The sequence below is a fragment of the Sinocyclocheilus grahami genome, unplaced genomic scaffold, assembly GCF_001515645.1.
Source record: "Sinocyclocheilus grahami isolate Dianchi unplaced genomic scaffold, SAMN03320097.WGS_v1.1 scaffold22.1, whole genome shotgun sequence".
Lineage (NCBI taxonomy): Eukaryota > Metazoa > Chordata > Actinopteri > Cypriniformes > Cyprinidae > Sinocyclocheilus > Sinocyclocheilus grahami.
Window position 1 is genome coordinate 1224881 of NW_015505201.1, and position 16748 is coordinate 1241628.

Consider the following 16748-nt stretch of genomic DNA (forward strand, 5'->3'; position numbering starts at 1 on the left):
TCAAATTTGTCCCAAGACAAGAACAACACATTTTGGTTTTAGGTGTTAGGACAACTTTGATGAAAGGTTTTGATCCACTTCAAATGTTGACTAGTATCTTCTTCATACTTGACACAACCTACATTCTCCACCACAATGCTGTAAAATCTGCTTTGTTCCTCTCTTCTTGCTCAAAAACACAAAATTAAACATACAACACTTTATTTAAACAATGACTCCACTAATCCAAAAATGTTACATGCAGTCCTATAACGCAAGAATGTAAACTTATATTTTACAAAATGGATGCAAAATATTGAACACAAAATGTTCAAAAATTGCTTACCTAGAGGTGAACACACCATTCCTTGTGTCCTTGGGCGAACTTGTTACTCTCTCAAAGCACAATCTGTGCTTTATTAAGAGACAGGAACTAATCTGTGACCCTCACACTCCTTACAGAAACAAATCTCAAACCAGCACTGACCAATTAAGTTTCAGTGCACAGAGGTCAGAGGTGAATCCAGAGAGTTAGTCTGGCGCTGTGTGCGAGTATGTGTGGTTGTATAACCTTCTTTACTAGCAGCTACTACACCTCCTGCATCAAATATGAATAAAAACAGCATTAAAATAAGAGACCAGCTGTAAATTAAACAAGTCATCTTAAGTATATAGGTAGACAATTGGGTACTTGTACTGCATTACAATTAAATCTATTGTGACAACTTCCCTGTAAACTGTGCGCAAGTGGACACTATGGGTCAAACATTTGGGGTCAGTAGATTTTAATGTTTTAAAAGAAGTCTCTTATGCTCATCAAGGCAACATTTAATTGGTCAAAAATGCAGTTTAAGCAGTAATATTGTGAAATATTATTACAATTAAAAATAACGGTTTTCAATTTGAATATATTTAAAAATATGATTTATTCCTGTGATGCAAAGCTGAATTTTGAGCATCATTACTCCAGTCTTCAGTGTCACACGATCCTTCAGAAATCATTCTAATGTGCTGATTTGCTGCTCAAGAAATATTTCTTATTATTAGCAATGTTAAAACCAGTTAAACACTCAATTTTCTTTAAACATAAATGTATTTACTGTCACTTTTGATCAGGTTAATGCATCCTTGGTGAATAAAAGCATTCGTGTCTTAAAAAAAAGTATCTGTAAAAGCTGTTTGAAAGGCAAATGATGGTCACACCATGTATTGATTTGATTTAGGAAAAATAAGTTAATTTACTAGCACTATTTCTGAAAATATCTGCACGTTTTCTCACAAATAATACCTAATAAATAAAAAAATGAATCTGAACAACATATGTGACCACTGCAAGACCTGCCACGAGTCCTATAATTGGTTGCTGAGACTAGTTGGGGCCCCAGAGGCCTCTGTGGCCCCACATAAGACCTCAGTACTGGCTCACATTAGAGGGCCTAATGTTAATCTGATCCCTCAGATGCCTTTGCAATATAATTCTAACAGATTGTTTGTCAGCCAAGCGAATATTGCAAGTTCGATCGCTTAGAAAAATAATAGCACACCTCAAACCACACGACTGATGATTCTATTACAAACAAATCACACATGTCCAGCCATTGTGTAATGACTGAAACACAGTGCTTAGACTAAACCTAAATATATGTATGTGTATATTCATAGATACTCACAAAGGACAGGGTTTTTGAATATATATGTATATATATAAATATACACAATTTTCTAAATCCCAGCGGATAACCTAAACTTTACATGGATCTCTGTTCAACCCTCTGACAGTTTCTACAACCTCCCAGTATCCTTGAAGTGTAATGAATACTGTTATTATTTAGACTTTGATTATCTCTGCTCAGGTTTTTGCAGAGGATAGAGTCGTGAGGTCATATCTATACCGGGTAGCAAAGCAATGGAGTGTCTCTCGTATCACATCGTGTTTGTTATTGGTCCATGGCTTGCTTGTTTTGAGATGGTAACTGCGCCCCGGGTCACAAGCTGTGCATCGACGACAAGGCATATCTGATTACGGTGACCCCACGCCCCAGATAACCATCTCAAACCCATCCGCCGGCCCTAAAAGCATCCTGCACATCCAGTAAACCGCTCTCCAAACACCACTGAAGAAACTAAACGATAGTCTCTTAAAAGCCGGAGTGTGGCGCGCACACAGACGCACATGCATCTGGACCTCTTCTGCTCAATGGGTCGGAAATAACAGCCTGGGCCTGTCGTCATAGATAGCCTGTTAAAAGCCATCAAGAAGCCAGGAAAGAGCTCCAGAAGATTCGCTCTCCCAAAATCTGGACCAAGGTCCACGCTCCGTCATCCTCAATCAAACGCCGTTTCATCTGCCGGCGGGGATGTCCTCTCAGTGGTCGTGTGGGTGCGTTCTCTGACTCCGTCTGTTCGTAAGATGGGCAGAGTCAGCAGGAAATGTTTCATGGTTGTGCTAACTTTTAAGAGGTCACATTTCCTGGGTGGGCATTCCTTGAGTGGCTGACACAAAAATTGAAAACATATTATGTGAAAACTAACATAACAAAATTTAAAATGAAAATATATTTGCTTAAATGGATTTTACTGAAAAAGGTAAAGACCTCCTGAATGAAATTGGGAGATCTAATCAGGAATATATATACAGTGGGTACGGAAAGTATTCAGACCCCCTTAAATTTTTCACTCGTTGTTATATTGCAGCCATTTGCTAAAATCATTTAAGTAAAGTGTGTGTGCTTGCGTGCGTGCGTGTATGCGTTATATAAATTTAAAAATGTTTTTGAAAGAAAAAAAAAAAGTAAAATGGAAATTTTATACCAATGCTTTTTTTTTCTTTTTTCCAAGCAGCCATTACTCCAGTCTTATTATTGTTACTAATGTTGAAAACAGTTGTGCTGCTTAATATTTTTTGTGAAATGAATGATTTTTTTCAGGATTCTTTGATACACAGAAAGTTTAAAAGAACAGCTTTTATTTTAAACACTTCATAATTTGTGTATAACAATGCAAGTGTCTTACCACCACGTTTGATCAGTTCAACACATTCTTGAATAACAGTATTGATTTATTTGTATATATAAAAAATAGATAGAATGATAGAGAGAACTAGATATGTATATTTTTAGAAGATGCAGTAGGCAGCTAACATGAGCATGTTGTTAACATGAATTTAACTTGGTTAACATGTTGCTAGCATTATGCTAGCATGTTTTTAACAAGATGCTAACATGAATAACATGTTAAAATGAAGTTAACATGATTAACATGATGCTAATACTTTTAACAGCATTTAAGCAAGATGCTACTGTCTTTACCATAATGCTAACACTGTTAACATGATGTTAACTTGATACTAACATGTTTTAGGATGTTTTAACATGTTCTTAGCATGTTTTGCAATGCCAATAGGATTTAACATGTTGTTAGGGTTTTAAGTATTAGCTGGGATTTTTATCTTGTTTTAGCACTTAGTTAATCACTATTAGTATGTAGATATTCACTGCTTGAATGTGTAGCATATTGGAAGTTCTGTTTCCTAGTATGAGTCAAAAGAGCCAACCTATATACGATGTTTGGATGCAGAGATGTAGGTCTTGATAAATGGTTGCTTGCCAGTATGATTGATATAAACCAACACTCAGATTTAAAGATATGCCTGGGTTTGGATTGCTAGAGTGCTCCACTAGCACCACTTACAATAGATAGAACAACACAGATAGATCGATAGATAGATGAACAAACAATCAAATTACAATATTAAACCCATAGGTAGTAATGATAAACTTTTATTGTGAATATATTGTATTTGCACAAGAATTACACATTTGTAAACTTTACAAACTTTTTTGTTTTATTTTCTTGAACAACATTATTGTACAAATGTATACAAAATCGTTTCAGGCGTGTCAAGTTCCACAAAAGAATATTATATATATATATATATATATATATATATATAGTGAGGTGGGCAGGGCTTTGAGGCACATACCACACCCCTTACACCCCTCCCCACCAATGAACACACACGAATCAAAGAGTGACTTCGATACACACTCAGGAAAAGAAGCGCAACCTCAGTGAAAACTTTCCAGCACACCGAGCACCAACACCAGTAAATACAGACACATGGCAGCCCTGAGGCAGCACAACAGCTGAGAGCAGCATTCAGAAAACATACAATAAATACACGCATCCGATTCCTCTTTACATGAGGGGGAGGGGGGGCACGTCTGTACACGTCTAACCTTTCATGCGAGGGTCGAAATGTCAAAGAGCATCGCGGGAGCACCATGCAAACCTGAACACACTTAAAAATGTCTGTCCCCTCTTATGGAATGCTTTTTATGAAAACGATTGTATTGATTTTAACTTTTTGGATTCATGATTTAGATTTTGGAGTGTATTTTTTTCACTACTTCTTAATCAATTGATCTACAATATACTCTTAAAAATAAAGGTTCTTTATCGGTATCTATAAGCGTTAACATCCATGAGACCTTTCCATTCCATAAAAGGTTCTTTATAGAGGAAAAAGTTTCTTTAGATGATTAAAATATTCTTCACACTAACAAAAAAATGGTTCTTTTAAAGGAAAAGTGCATCCAAAAAAAAATAAATAGTGAAAATTACTGGCACTTCGTTATTTCCAAGATGTAGATGAGTTTTTCATCCTCTGAACAATTTGTCCAAATTTAGCATTACATCACTTACTCACCATTACATCCTCTGCAGTGAATGGGTGCCGTCAGAATGAGAGTTCAGACAGCTGATAAAAACATCACAATAATCCACAAGTTATGACTCCAGTCCATCATATAACATCTTGTGAAGCGGAAAGCTGTGTTTGTAAAGGAGTTCTCTATCCATAACATTGCTTTCTCCAGTGAAAAATCTGTTTACAAATCTAAAACAGTTAGAAACAAACATGCTTCATTTTGATGTGAGAGGACAACAGCGAACAGACTTTTTCACTGGAAGAAGCATTATCATTTGTGTGGATTATTGTGATGTTTTTATCAGCTGTTTGAACTCTCATTCTGATGGCACCCATTCACTGCAGAGGATCTATTGGATCCAAACTCATCTCGTTCTTGGATGGCCTGAGGTTTGAGTAGAGTGACAACAGGAAAGCATTGGGTGGAGAGAGGGGAGCAAGATTGGCAAAGGACCTCGAGACGGTAATCGAACTCAGGTCGCCGTGAGCGCAGCTGCGCTGTATGTCGACTCTATCGGCGCCGACCAGGTTCTAATTTTTGGGTGAACAATTCCTTTGAGAACTATTTACTGAAAAGTAGTCTGAAGAACCAAAAATGCTTTATGATTTTATTCAAATTTTTAAACCTTTATTTTTAAGAGCGTGTCAGAAAAAAAAAATGTGTAGTTGAAAAAAAAAAATCTTGTACTCCATCATGATGGATAACATATGAAAACACTTTGTTTTGAAGCGAGCCAATAAAATCCCCAGATGAATGCTACTTTTAGGTAATTCGCTGTTCTTGACTAACCGTGTAGGCACTGCCAGATTTCAAGTTTTTAGTTTTAGAATAATCATGTCATTAACCTGTTTCATGTTTTGCGGACGTTTTTTGTCAGACATGGCATGGGATCAATTTGCGTTCAAACGGTGAAGCGGTCTCTGTGGGGTTTGTATACATTTTGCTGGCATTTTAAACCCAGTATAGTTTGTAAAGAGGGGAGTTAGTTCAGCTCTCTTGGATCAAATCACATCTCACGTCGTCGTTTAGTGAGGTATTTAAATGTTACGTCCTACAGCCTCCACCCCAGGCCTGAGATGAGAAATCCAGACCCCGAAAGCCTCCGAGGAGTCCAAAAACGTTTGTAATGATTCATAAATGCACTGCATATTTAGGTCTGTAACTCAATGCTACATCAGTGAAGACAGAAAGAAAAATTAATCTCATTCTGAGGGAAAAAGCCTGACATGGACGCACAGGCGCGAGCAATATTTTGCGGACATCCAGTAAACTAAACACACTTTACTTTAAATCTATATTGTGCGTTTCTTTACATTTCATTATCATTTGGCAATCACTATGACATTAAACCTTACGCCTTTAATTTCAGTTGCACTTAATATCATCACTGTAATTACATCACTTTAACAGCCTCCTCATCAAAAAATCGTTAACAAAAAAACTATAAAGCTCCATACACTCTAATAAAGCCATCAGAATTTATTTTTTGCATGAATATCAAGCCATAGAACTCATGCAAACACTGATTGTACGTTTATATTTTAAAATAGACAAAGCCTTTAAGCCGTCAAATGTTAAAACTTCTCTGAAACGATGAGAGAAGCATGTTATTTTATTCCTGGATACTTGGCCTTTGGATTGTGATGGATACATATTTCATTTTTCATAGCTCTAGGCATTGCCATTGGTTTTTGTTCTTCTTCCAGAACATTCAAAGGAACACGGAAATGTTCCCCCGTTGGCAATAGTTTTGATTGATATCGTCTAATCTCATGCACGGACCTTCTATCAAATAAATAAATAAAACAAACATACATTCAACCATCATAAATGCACGATTCTCCAGGGTTGAGCATTTTTATAACCTGTCATGTGCTGTGTTTTCGCATAGTGGTTCAACATGTGGATGTAATATCTGACACGCTTGTGATATCATGTCTGTCGTGCTGGAACACAATCTGACAGATGAAATATCTGGACGACATACAGTAAAACACGCAATCGTCTGATAGCAGGGGCCCTGCAGACGGGATGGGGAGGGTACAAAGCACATTCAACTGGACACTTGGACACAAGCGTGTGACTTTCTACATGTCAAAAAAGGCTTCGCTATACTAATTGGAGCCTGTTCAGGCTTTAGGGTCGTCTGCATTTCGCATCAGATGATGCAATCATATGGGATTTGATATGAAATTTTCCTTGAATCGTGACATTCAACATGGCAGTTTTTTCGAACGTTTATATCAGATGCTTACAGTTACCTCAGATGTTCGAGTTATCAGGGGATCTCTGGGATGTTTATAATCAGCAACAAAAGAATGCCAAGCCCAAAGACCTAGCAAAAATAACGATACAATTTGATAAAATCACATTGGGTGAATCTCAAATGAACTCAAAAGAAATGTCCAGGTCATATGTCACCTCAAAAAAAAAAAAAATTACACACACACACACATTTTTTTCTGTATAAAGAAAGTCTATACTGACTTTATTTTCATGGCAATGATTTTCTCCCAAAACCTTGCTATTTATTCTAATGTGAAAAGCAAAAAATATCTGAAATATAATAAATAATGATATATTTAAATTGTAAATAATTTACACATAAGCATACACACAACACCACTATTTAAAACTTTGGGGTCGGTAAGATTTTTAAAAAATCTTTTTTTAATATTTTTATAAATATTACATTATTTTAGATAATGTAATATTATGCGATAAAATATTACTTAAATATTATTCAGCAAGCATGCATTAATCAAACATAACAGTAAACACTTTTACAATGGCAAAAAATAATTGTAACATTCTGACATTTAATTACATTTAAAAACATTAAAATACAAACAGTTTATTTTTTAATTGTAAGAACATTTTGCCGTATTCTTAATAATAAACGCAGTCTTGGTGAACATAAAAGACCTATTTCAAAAGCATTACAGAATTCTTACCAACCCCAAACTTTTCAATGGTACTGTATATACTATATTCATATCTTTTAATGTTGAGGTGAAATATGACTTACAGATTTCTTCATGAGATTTCCCCTACTGCACATACCAGACAAATCAAAGAACATAAAACAAGAAAAACAGCCCTTGATGGGCCTAAAGGGCTTGGGTGTGGCATCACTGACCTACTACTGCTGCAAAGCTCACTTCCAGCAGAATTCATAATGAGCTCCAGAGCTGAACAGTCTTTCCTGTCCCATTAAACCCTGCTTCAGATCCGGGCTGGTGCTGCAAGCCGTCTCTGACCACACTGTTGACACATTATATGTGCGGCACTAAACATTTTGCATGAACCATTTCTGTGGTCATAACGTGGTTCCTGTGATAAAAAGTCAAAAAGATAAGTGTATATATGTCTCTCGTGTCTGACTGTGTTGCTTTTTCGGGTTGGTCTGAGAGGGCAGTATTTGGCAGTGAATTGAAGAGTCGTGTCAATTTTACAGTAGAGTTTGAATCTGCATTAGTCGTATTGTTTTGGGCTGACTAACAAACAAACAAACAATCTTAGGTCATATAGTCGAAGTGTGGTTATGTTGTGGTCTGTATAATAAGCAGTTCAGTTAGTAGTTGTTGTTTCTAGTCTGTAGATATGCTCTGGTCAGGACAAACAGGTTCTGGTTCCAGTAAGCAGCCAGAGTAGAAGGAGCTGAAGAGCCAACATCGGCCAGAGAGACGGACTCAAACTGCAGCCACCACCACAGTCAGACGCGTCCTCCTGCGGTCAATACAGAGACGTTAGTGATTTCAACCTCATATAAACACACCTACATAAAACAGTCAGGCCAGACAGTTCAGTTCAGACAAAGCAGCTTAAAAGTCCTTGCACACAGAGTCTGAAATGTTCATATTTTTATTTTATTTTTTCTTTTGTATTCGGCATACTTTCCTATCAAAATGCTTGCTATGGATGCAAAAACGCAGAAAATAGAACCTGATCCAATTTTTTTTTATGACAGACGAATGTTTCGAGGGCAGTGAGTAAATGTGATTGACACAACGTGAGGTTGTATTTATTTTTTAACCTGTGAAAATTTCAGACTCGGTGTGCAAAGACCTTAAGGGTTTATACCAGTTTTTTTTTTTTAAACATCGCATCTGGTTTGTTTCTGGTTTAATTAACAAGTGTTGTATTGTTAACAAAAACTAAAATCGCATTAAGGCTGAAATACAATTAAATATAAACAATAGAAGTAAAAGTTCTAAAATTTCTAATAATTTTTGTTTTATGTTGTTTTTATTGTTTTATTTTTAATAGTTTTTTTATGTTGCTTTAGCTCAAAATTGACGAACGTTGAAGTAAAAATACTAAAATTAAAACAGATACAAAAAATGTATTAAAGCTAAATAGAAATATTAAAATAATTAAAAAAATCAATAATAATAATAATAAAAAATGAAGAAAAAAAAATCACTAAACAAAAATATTAAAATTACTAAATTAAAACGAAAGCTGAAAATATAAAAATAAAAAGCTCATTAATAAATAATGCAATGGTATACAAATAACACTAACATAACACATGCTGATGATGTTGTTGAACCAGTGTTATTTTACTATCTTTGAAATTTTGTTAAAGGTCTATATTTAAGTTGTTTTTATTTTATTTTAAGTTAGTAATTTTCTTGTCTTTTTGTTTAAAGATATATATATATATACAACTATCAGAAGTTGTTTTTTCCAGCAGGAAGAAGATCCATAAAGAATGCAACTCAATCAAAAGAAAGTCTGATATATGTGAAATGAAAAATATATTGTGAATATCAAAACATGTTTTGGTTGAAGTGAAAAGGAATAAATCAAATCAATGACAAGCATGCAAAAACTCTTGCTGTAGATATAATGCACGACTCTGACTGATGGTCTATGTTCTGGTCTTCTGAAACTTGCGTGCTACAGTATGTGCGTGAACGGCTTGCCAATGAAAGTCCTGGGATGCCCCAGGTTTGAGAGGCATAGGGGCTTATCATCAACCTTAGGATGGAAACACATCTGGAGTTTCCTATGTTTATTCCACAGAAAATCTCTCAGGGAACTAGCTGAAAATGCACTTCCTACTTTCACAGCAGGAGGAAAGCAGTGGCGTCCTGCCTCTAGATCCATACTGAGGCAATGAATAAACAGTATTTTAACCTACATCTAGACCCTTATATGACATGACAACCAGATAAAGTCCAGCATGCTACAATTAATTCAATAAAGAGTTAAGAACGATTCAAAGAAATAGTTCGAAATATAAATGGCAGCACACAAAACGATGAAACTGACCATCAAACACAAAGCAGAAACAGCAGCAAAATGATGGATGGGTAATAGGTCAATGAAGAAGAGCCACTGATTGGACACAAAGGCTCATCCTAACAGTGACGGGCATGATGAGCAACCAATGAGCATTCAATGTGCAAACAGAAAGGAAATGGATGTTAGTTAAAAAAAGAAGAAAAGCAAGCAGTGAATGATGAAGATGCATTTGTTGAGAAATACCCATTTTGGTTATAACTTACATCTGCGTTGTTGTCAAAGCAGACGTCCGGTCCTTTCCTGTACCGAGGGTTCTGGGTCAGCACACATGGATCAGGACCAGTAGCTGAAAAACATCAATAAGGACAATAGCCAAAGCTGCAAAAAAAAGGGTTGGACAGGCTTAGATACTTGAGGACTAATTAAATAAAAAAATGTTTCCTCTGTTTGGGACCCATTTCTTGGGTGGGTACTTAGACATAGTAACCACTCAGTCGATCTCTAATGGCTTGTCTGAAAGTCATATACAACTAGGATGGCTTGAGGGTGAGTAAATAATGGGGTAATTTTCATATTTGGGTGCACTATTCCTTTAAGAATCAAACCCATGACTCTGTTGTTTCAAGCACCATGCTCTACTGATTGAACACGAGTGAATCATTTGAAGGATACAGGGCTGTTCAGCTTGTCTCAGTGGTTTGGGATCGCAGGACAGACAGGAACTCTTGGCGTCAGAGATCAAAAAAACCAAATTTGTGTTTGGGAGCTTCTCGGCCCGGTACATTCTTGGAAAAAAGGTAGGAAAGTCAGTAAAACAAACAGTTCTCACAGTTCTCAACAGCTTATGTCATAAGACAGGTATCATGGTTTATGCATCTCTAAACTAAGCAGACATAAGCCTCATCGAGACAAAATTTTACGGGAGGAGCAGTAAACATAAGCAAGCATAAACGGCTGCCGACTCAAAACATTATGCGTAAGCTCTTTGTCGGGAATCAATTAAACACATCTTACATATCCAAAACTGTCCCAATATGTGTGCAAGTCTTTAGTAAGTGTAACAGGAGATAAGTATATTATATTGGAAATCTGCGTCGGTTGGCAGCTTGTTACGTACTGTCATCGCCGAACGAGTTTCAGTCATGAGTATTCTTTATAGCGTTCTCTTTTATAGCTCTCCTCCCTCGCTTTAAAACAGAGTGACACAGGTTTTTGCACCGGCCTGTGTGCATGTAAACGTATAAATGGGGATGTGTGCATAAAAGTTATTTGTTACACATCACCTGCTCTCTTGGTAATCACAGGCTGTTTACCGCTACCCAGCATGCTAGGCTGTGCATAACGAGCCTCAGATCATAGTGGCTATCGGGGCACACTCACACAAACACATATGCACAGTTTTTTTGGTGCTTTTGATCGAATACATGCAGCCTTGTTAAGTATAATTTGAAAGAGGCTTGCAAAATATATATACTTTGTAAATAAAAAAAAAAAAAAAATGTACCAACCCCAAACTTTCGAACAGTAGTTAGGTTTAACAAAAGTAACATATATTGTACTCTTTATATGGTGGGATTGAATTATCATTGAAGTGCAACAACATTAAATATTGCAAATAATAATATACATTTTTTGCAAATATTATTGTGCCCCAGTATACAACACTGAAAACATTACATTTGCATTTATTTCACAGTTTACATTTTCTTTTTTGATTAAAAAACAACATTCTGTAGGAAAAATTTAAATACACATATATTATTCTAATTGTCAACTTAACACTTATTTTCATTCTTTAAAAAGAAATCATGAAACACTAACATTGAATTACTGAATTTATTGGCACTTTTTGCAGTTAATCAGTCAGCTGAGACTGTTTATTTGTTGTCTAAGGTCTTAATTCAGTATCGATACCATGGGACCAGAGGATGGTACTGTACTGAAGCCACAATTTCAGTATTGATTCAACCCTAGTGTCTCTGTAGGCAGTAGACAGTAAGGCAGCTCACTAGGTTTCAAAACAGAGGCATTATATAACCTCCGAGGGGAGTGTGTTGTCCAAAAAGCTCTATATCTGTAGGGCTGAAAGAAGACAATCAGACCTTAGATAACCAATGCAAAAGTCTAAAGAAATATGAAGTCTAATTTGCCGTAGTCTCCTTGATGTTCTGTTTTCTGCAATTCCTGCAGTCCTCTCATCAGTACATGTGTTCCTTTAGCCTGAGCTGGTGTTGATGTCTCTGCGAGCGAGATTGAATTACATATGCCGAAGCTCAGGTCTCGAGCTCCTGAGCTCTCACAAATGGATTTCTCTTTATGGCTCTTGTTAAACTTTACATGTCTAAAGTAGTTAACATGGAAGAAAAACTATCGTACGCAGAGTCACACGTGGGGCTCGTAAAAAAGGCGTAGAGTTTCTGTCAGGCCGAGCGCCCCCACCCACCCCAACACGTTTCGCTTTAGCGGTGTTACATTAAACAGCACGGCTGGCGGGATTTACGGCCGGCTGGACATCGGATGGATCCGGGGAACGAGGGAGCGGGCAGAGGGGACGGAAAGAAAAAGAGAAGGAAAGCTGAGCTGCTCGATCCTTGGAGAGATGACTTACCGGGATGAGCAATTATCCAGGAAGAGACAGAAAGACAGCACTGACATCATCTGCACATGCTCACATGCACTCCCACACACGCGGACGGAGGGAATGCGGATGGATTTATGTGCACACAAACAGAAAAACAGTCCTCACCTGGAGCAGTTTCCACAGTCCATAGCTCCTGAGAAAGATTTGTTCTCGTTCTCAAAGAAATACTGAGTCTGTTCGGTGATACAGCTCTCTTTGGAGAACGCATCCGAGAGGTCATCCTCCGAGTATGCTGCAAACACACAAACACACCAGCAACATGCTGTGTATATCAAAACACACAAGCGCAGATTAACAGCCTATATATCAAGCACACTCACAAAATGCATGCTGCTTGTTCAATTGATGCAAATTACTACAGCAGCTCTTGAAAATTTTGACAACTTAAAGGGGTCATATGATGCGATTTCAAGTTTTCCTTTCTCTTTGGAGTGTTACAAGCTCTTGGTGCATAAAGAAGATCTGTAAAGTTGCAAAGACTAAAGTCTCAAATCCAAAGAGATAGCATTGCATGAAATCCATTTAAATTTTACTTTATTTCAAATGTAAAGTTCACTTAATTTAATCAATGCATTTAAATTACATAATTCAATCCATGTAATATATGTTTATATACTGTATATGATAAAGATGATGTATAACATTATTATAAATATTACTATTATATATATATATAAGGATGTATAAAAATAAAAACAAATTGTTTTTTAAATAATTGCAAATAATATATATGAATTATTTTTTAAAGGGGAAAAAAATCAGTACACATAAATTAGGCCACTAGTATTTTCGCTAAAAAAAAAATTATTTTGAGTCAGTTATTTCTATCTTTTGCTGTAGTGCGTCACTAGGAAATATCAGTTTACATTTCTAAACATTATTTTTGACATTAATTGTAATAATCCAGTGAGGTTTTTGTTTGCACAAGGAGTCTGACAGCAGCCAATGCTCCACACAGAGATCTGTTAAATACACCTGTCCACACAATCTGTATCTTCCATTCCAACCGCTCCCACCACCATGGGCAAGACCAAAGAGCGGTCAAAGAATGTCAGAGACAAGATTGTAGATCTGCACAAGGCTAAGATGGGCTACAAGACCATCAGCAAGAAGCTTGGTGAAAAGGAGACAACTGTTGGTGCGATTATTCGGAAATGGAAGAAATACAAAACAACCATCAATCGGCCTCGGTCTGGAGCTCCGTGCAAGATCTCGCCTCATGGGGTAAGGATGATCATGAGAAAGGTAAGGGATCAGCCCCGAACTACACAGGAGGAGCGTGTTAATGATCTTAAGGCAGTTGGGACCACAGTCACCAAGCAAAACATTGGTAACACACTATGCCGCAATGGACTGAAATCCTGCAGCGCCCGCAAGGTCCCCCTGCTCAAGAAGGCACATGTACAGGCCTGTTTAAAGTTTGCCAAAGAACATCTAAATGATTCAGAGAAGGCTTAGGAGAAAGTGCTGTAGTCAGATGAGACCAAAATTGAGCTCTTTGACATTAACTCGACTTGCAATGTTTGGAGGGAGAGAAATGCTGACTATGACCCCAAGAACACCATCCCTACAGTCAAGCACGGAGGTGGAAACATTATGTTGTGGGGCGGTTTTCTGCTAAGGTTACAGGACGACTTCACCGCATTGAGGGGCAAATGGACGGGGCCATACTGTAAAATCTTGGACGAGAACCTCCTTCTCTCATCCAAAACACTGAAGATGGGTCATGGATGGGTCTTCCAGCATGACAATGACCCGAAACATACCGCCAAGGCAACAAAGGAGTGGCTCAAGAAGAAGCACATTAAGGTCATGGAGTGGCCTAGCCAGTCTCCAGACCTCATCCTATAGAAAATCTGTGGAGGGAGCTGAAACTTCAAGTTGCCAAATGACAGCCAAGAAACCTTAAGGATTTAGAGAGGATCTGTAAAGAGGAGTGGATCAAAATCCCTCCTGATTTGATCAAACCTGGTGACCAATTACAAAAAACTTCTTACCTCTGTGCTTGCCACCAAGTACTAAGTCACGTTTTGCTTGGGGATCAAATACTTATTTCACTCACTGAAATGCAAATCAATTTCTAACCTTTATATAATGTGTTTTTTCAGATTTTTTTTGGTTTCTATACGTTAAAATAAACCTACCATAAAAACCAGACAGACCCTTAATTTCTTTGTAAGTGGGCAAACTTACAAAATCAGCAGGGGATCAAATAAATATTTTTCCCACTGTATAATACATTTATATAAGAAACATAATAATAAATGTATATAAACAATTATAAACGGTACATAAATACATTTTAAAAGGAAAAAAAATATGTTAACACTTTATTTTAAGGTGTCCTTGTTACACGTTACATGTACTAACTATTATAATAACAATAAATTATGCATACTAACATGCAAGTAACACTAAGCCAAACCCTAACCATATAGTAAGTACATGCAGTTAATTAATATTACTCAGTACTTGAATGTATAATTACACTGTAACAAGGACACCTTAAAATAAAGTGTAACCAAAAAATGATATATGTATCATTACACACATATACATATATAGCAAAAAAACAACAACATTACACTAGACACTAAAACTAGAATAAAATTGTTCACAATTTAAATTTTTTTTGGTTGACAGGGTTTACATTTAATTTAAATCAAATTTCCTTGATTTAAATAATAATAATAATAAAGAATTAAAAGGTTCTTGATTGAAAAAAAAATCCAAAGTTCTTGAATGCAAATAGAAGAGCCAGAATTTCTGGGTTTTGTTTCTGAAACATACCTGTTCCCACTATATTTGGGAGAGTCAGACTGAGAAGTAGCTGCTGCAAAACTGACCTAAAAGGAAGAAAAAAATTAGAACATCCACTTCACACTGCAATCCTTTTCTATGTCTGTTTCTCAGTGAGTGGTGTCTATTTCTTCTTACCAGACCGCAGTAGAGGCCCACCAGCCTACAGTCAGCATATCTGCTATAGTTGGCTGTCAAAAACAAAAACACAAACATAGATGCCACAATCTAGACAAACAATCAAAATTTTGGACTTTGTGTCCACATTACAGAAGTCTATCAGAAACCCCTACATTGATGGTTTTTAAAGAAGCTGACACATATACTTTACCACATATATAGAGCGGGGTCCGGCAGCAGCTTTAGTTTCTCTCTCTGGGTCGCAGACGGATTGGTAGTCGTAGGTTTTATTAAAAGAGAACAGCGAGGTATTAACCAACGTGATCATCAGAACAGGGTCCACTTCACCAAAGAACTGACCTATCTGAAACATCAGAGTGAGAATATGAAAACTACGTCTTTGTGTGACTGTTAGCACACAGTATTGCTGGACCTGCGGCATTAGCCTTGTAAATATATTCTACCTGTGTGATATATTCATCCTGATTGGACATGAGCAGAAATCCACCATCGTCCAGAATCACGCAGTCCACTTGCTGAGGAGTAAAACCAGCCATTCATCAGAAACCGATAGTGAAAGCAGCTTTAGATAAGTAGCTACAGAGGTCAAAGCAGCATGAAGCAGTAAGCACCCTACCTTATCATTTCGGAGGCACCCGCAGATCTCATCCTTGCACTGCGGAGAGGAAATTACGTGAGGAGAGAGCTAAGAATTCATGAAACAAGTCTTTTACAACATTTATTAGAGCGAGTCAATTCATCTCCGCTCTCAGGCGGCAATATCGTCCCATCTAGAGAGGCTGCGTTTGTGACTAAACAGCTTCCACAAGTGCTGATAAGGAAACGAGGGTCATTTCTGCTTACATTTTTCTTGGTGGTAGCGTTTATGAAGCTGTTCATCCAGGCCGACACGTTGAGTTTGACTCCCACCACTGTATGATAACACAAAACACACACTGTCATCGGTGTTGAAATCCTACTCACGCGAGGTCAACTAATATAATGCTAAAAGATTCAGATGATGAGATGAAGCAATGTCAGGGTCAGTAGAGAATGACCAAACGATTAGTCATAACCTTCGTTAGTCATCAGTGATGAATCATTAAAACACAAACAAAATTATTTACGCAAGAACTTGTCAAATTCGTTCAAATTAAATAGCAGTGACATTACTGTTTTTTTTTTCTTTTAAAGATAAACCTTTTTACTTAACCACAGAGAAATTACTGTACTACTGGTTGGAAATT

The 16748-nt window shown here is 36.9% G+C and overlaps 1 protein-coding gene across 1 annotated transcript in view; it reads right to left on the reverse strand.

Annotated features, from left to right (window-relative positions):
- Nucleotides 1–7574: 7574 nt before the first annotated feature.
- The window catches only part of LOC107559841 (voltage-dependent calcium channel subunit alpha-2/delta-1-like), a 108768-nt gene continuing 99594 nt past the window's right edge, over nucleotides 7575–16748 (reverse strand). Inside the window, exons 30-39 of the mRNA XM_016243846.1 lie at nucleotides 16366–16433; nucleotides 16139–16177; nucleotides 15966–16037; nucleotides 15713–15865; nucleotides 15520–15572; nucleotides 15373–15428; nucleotides 12688–12814; nucleotides 10614–10726; nucleotides 10205–10287; nucleotides 7575–8417 (exon numbers count right to left, since the gene is read on the reverse strand). Coding sequence (XP_016099332.1) covers nucleotides 8301–8417; nucleotides 10205–10287; nucleotides 10614–10726; nucleotides 12688–12814; nucleotides 15373–15428; nucleotides 15520–15572; nucleotides 15713–15865; nucleotides 15966–16037; nucleotides 16139–16177; nucleotides 16366–16433 — 881 coding nt within the window. The 3' untranslated portion in view covers nucleotides 7575–8300. The remainder of the gene's footprint in view (nucleotides 8418–10204; nucleotides 10288–10613; nucleotides 10727–12687; nucleotides 12815–15372; nucleotides 15429–15519; nucleotides 15573–15712; nucleotides 15866–15965; nucleotides 16038–16138; nucleotides 16178–16365; nucleotides 16434–16748) is intronic.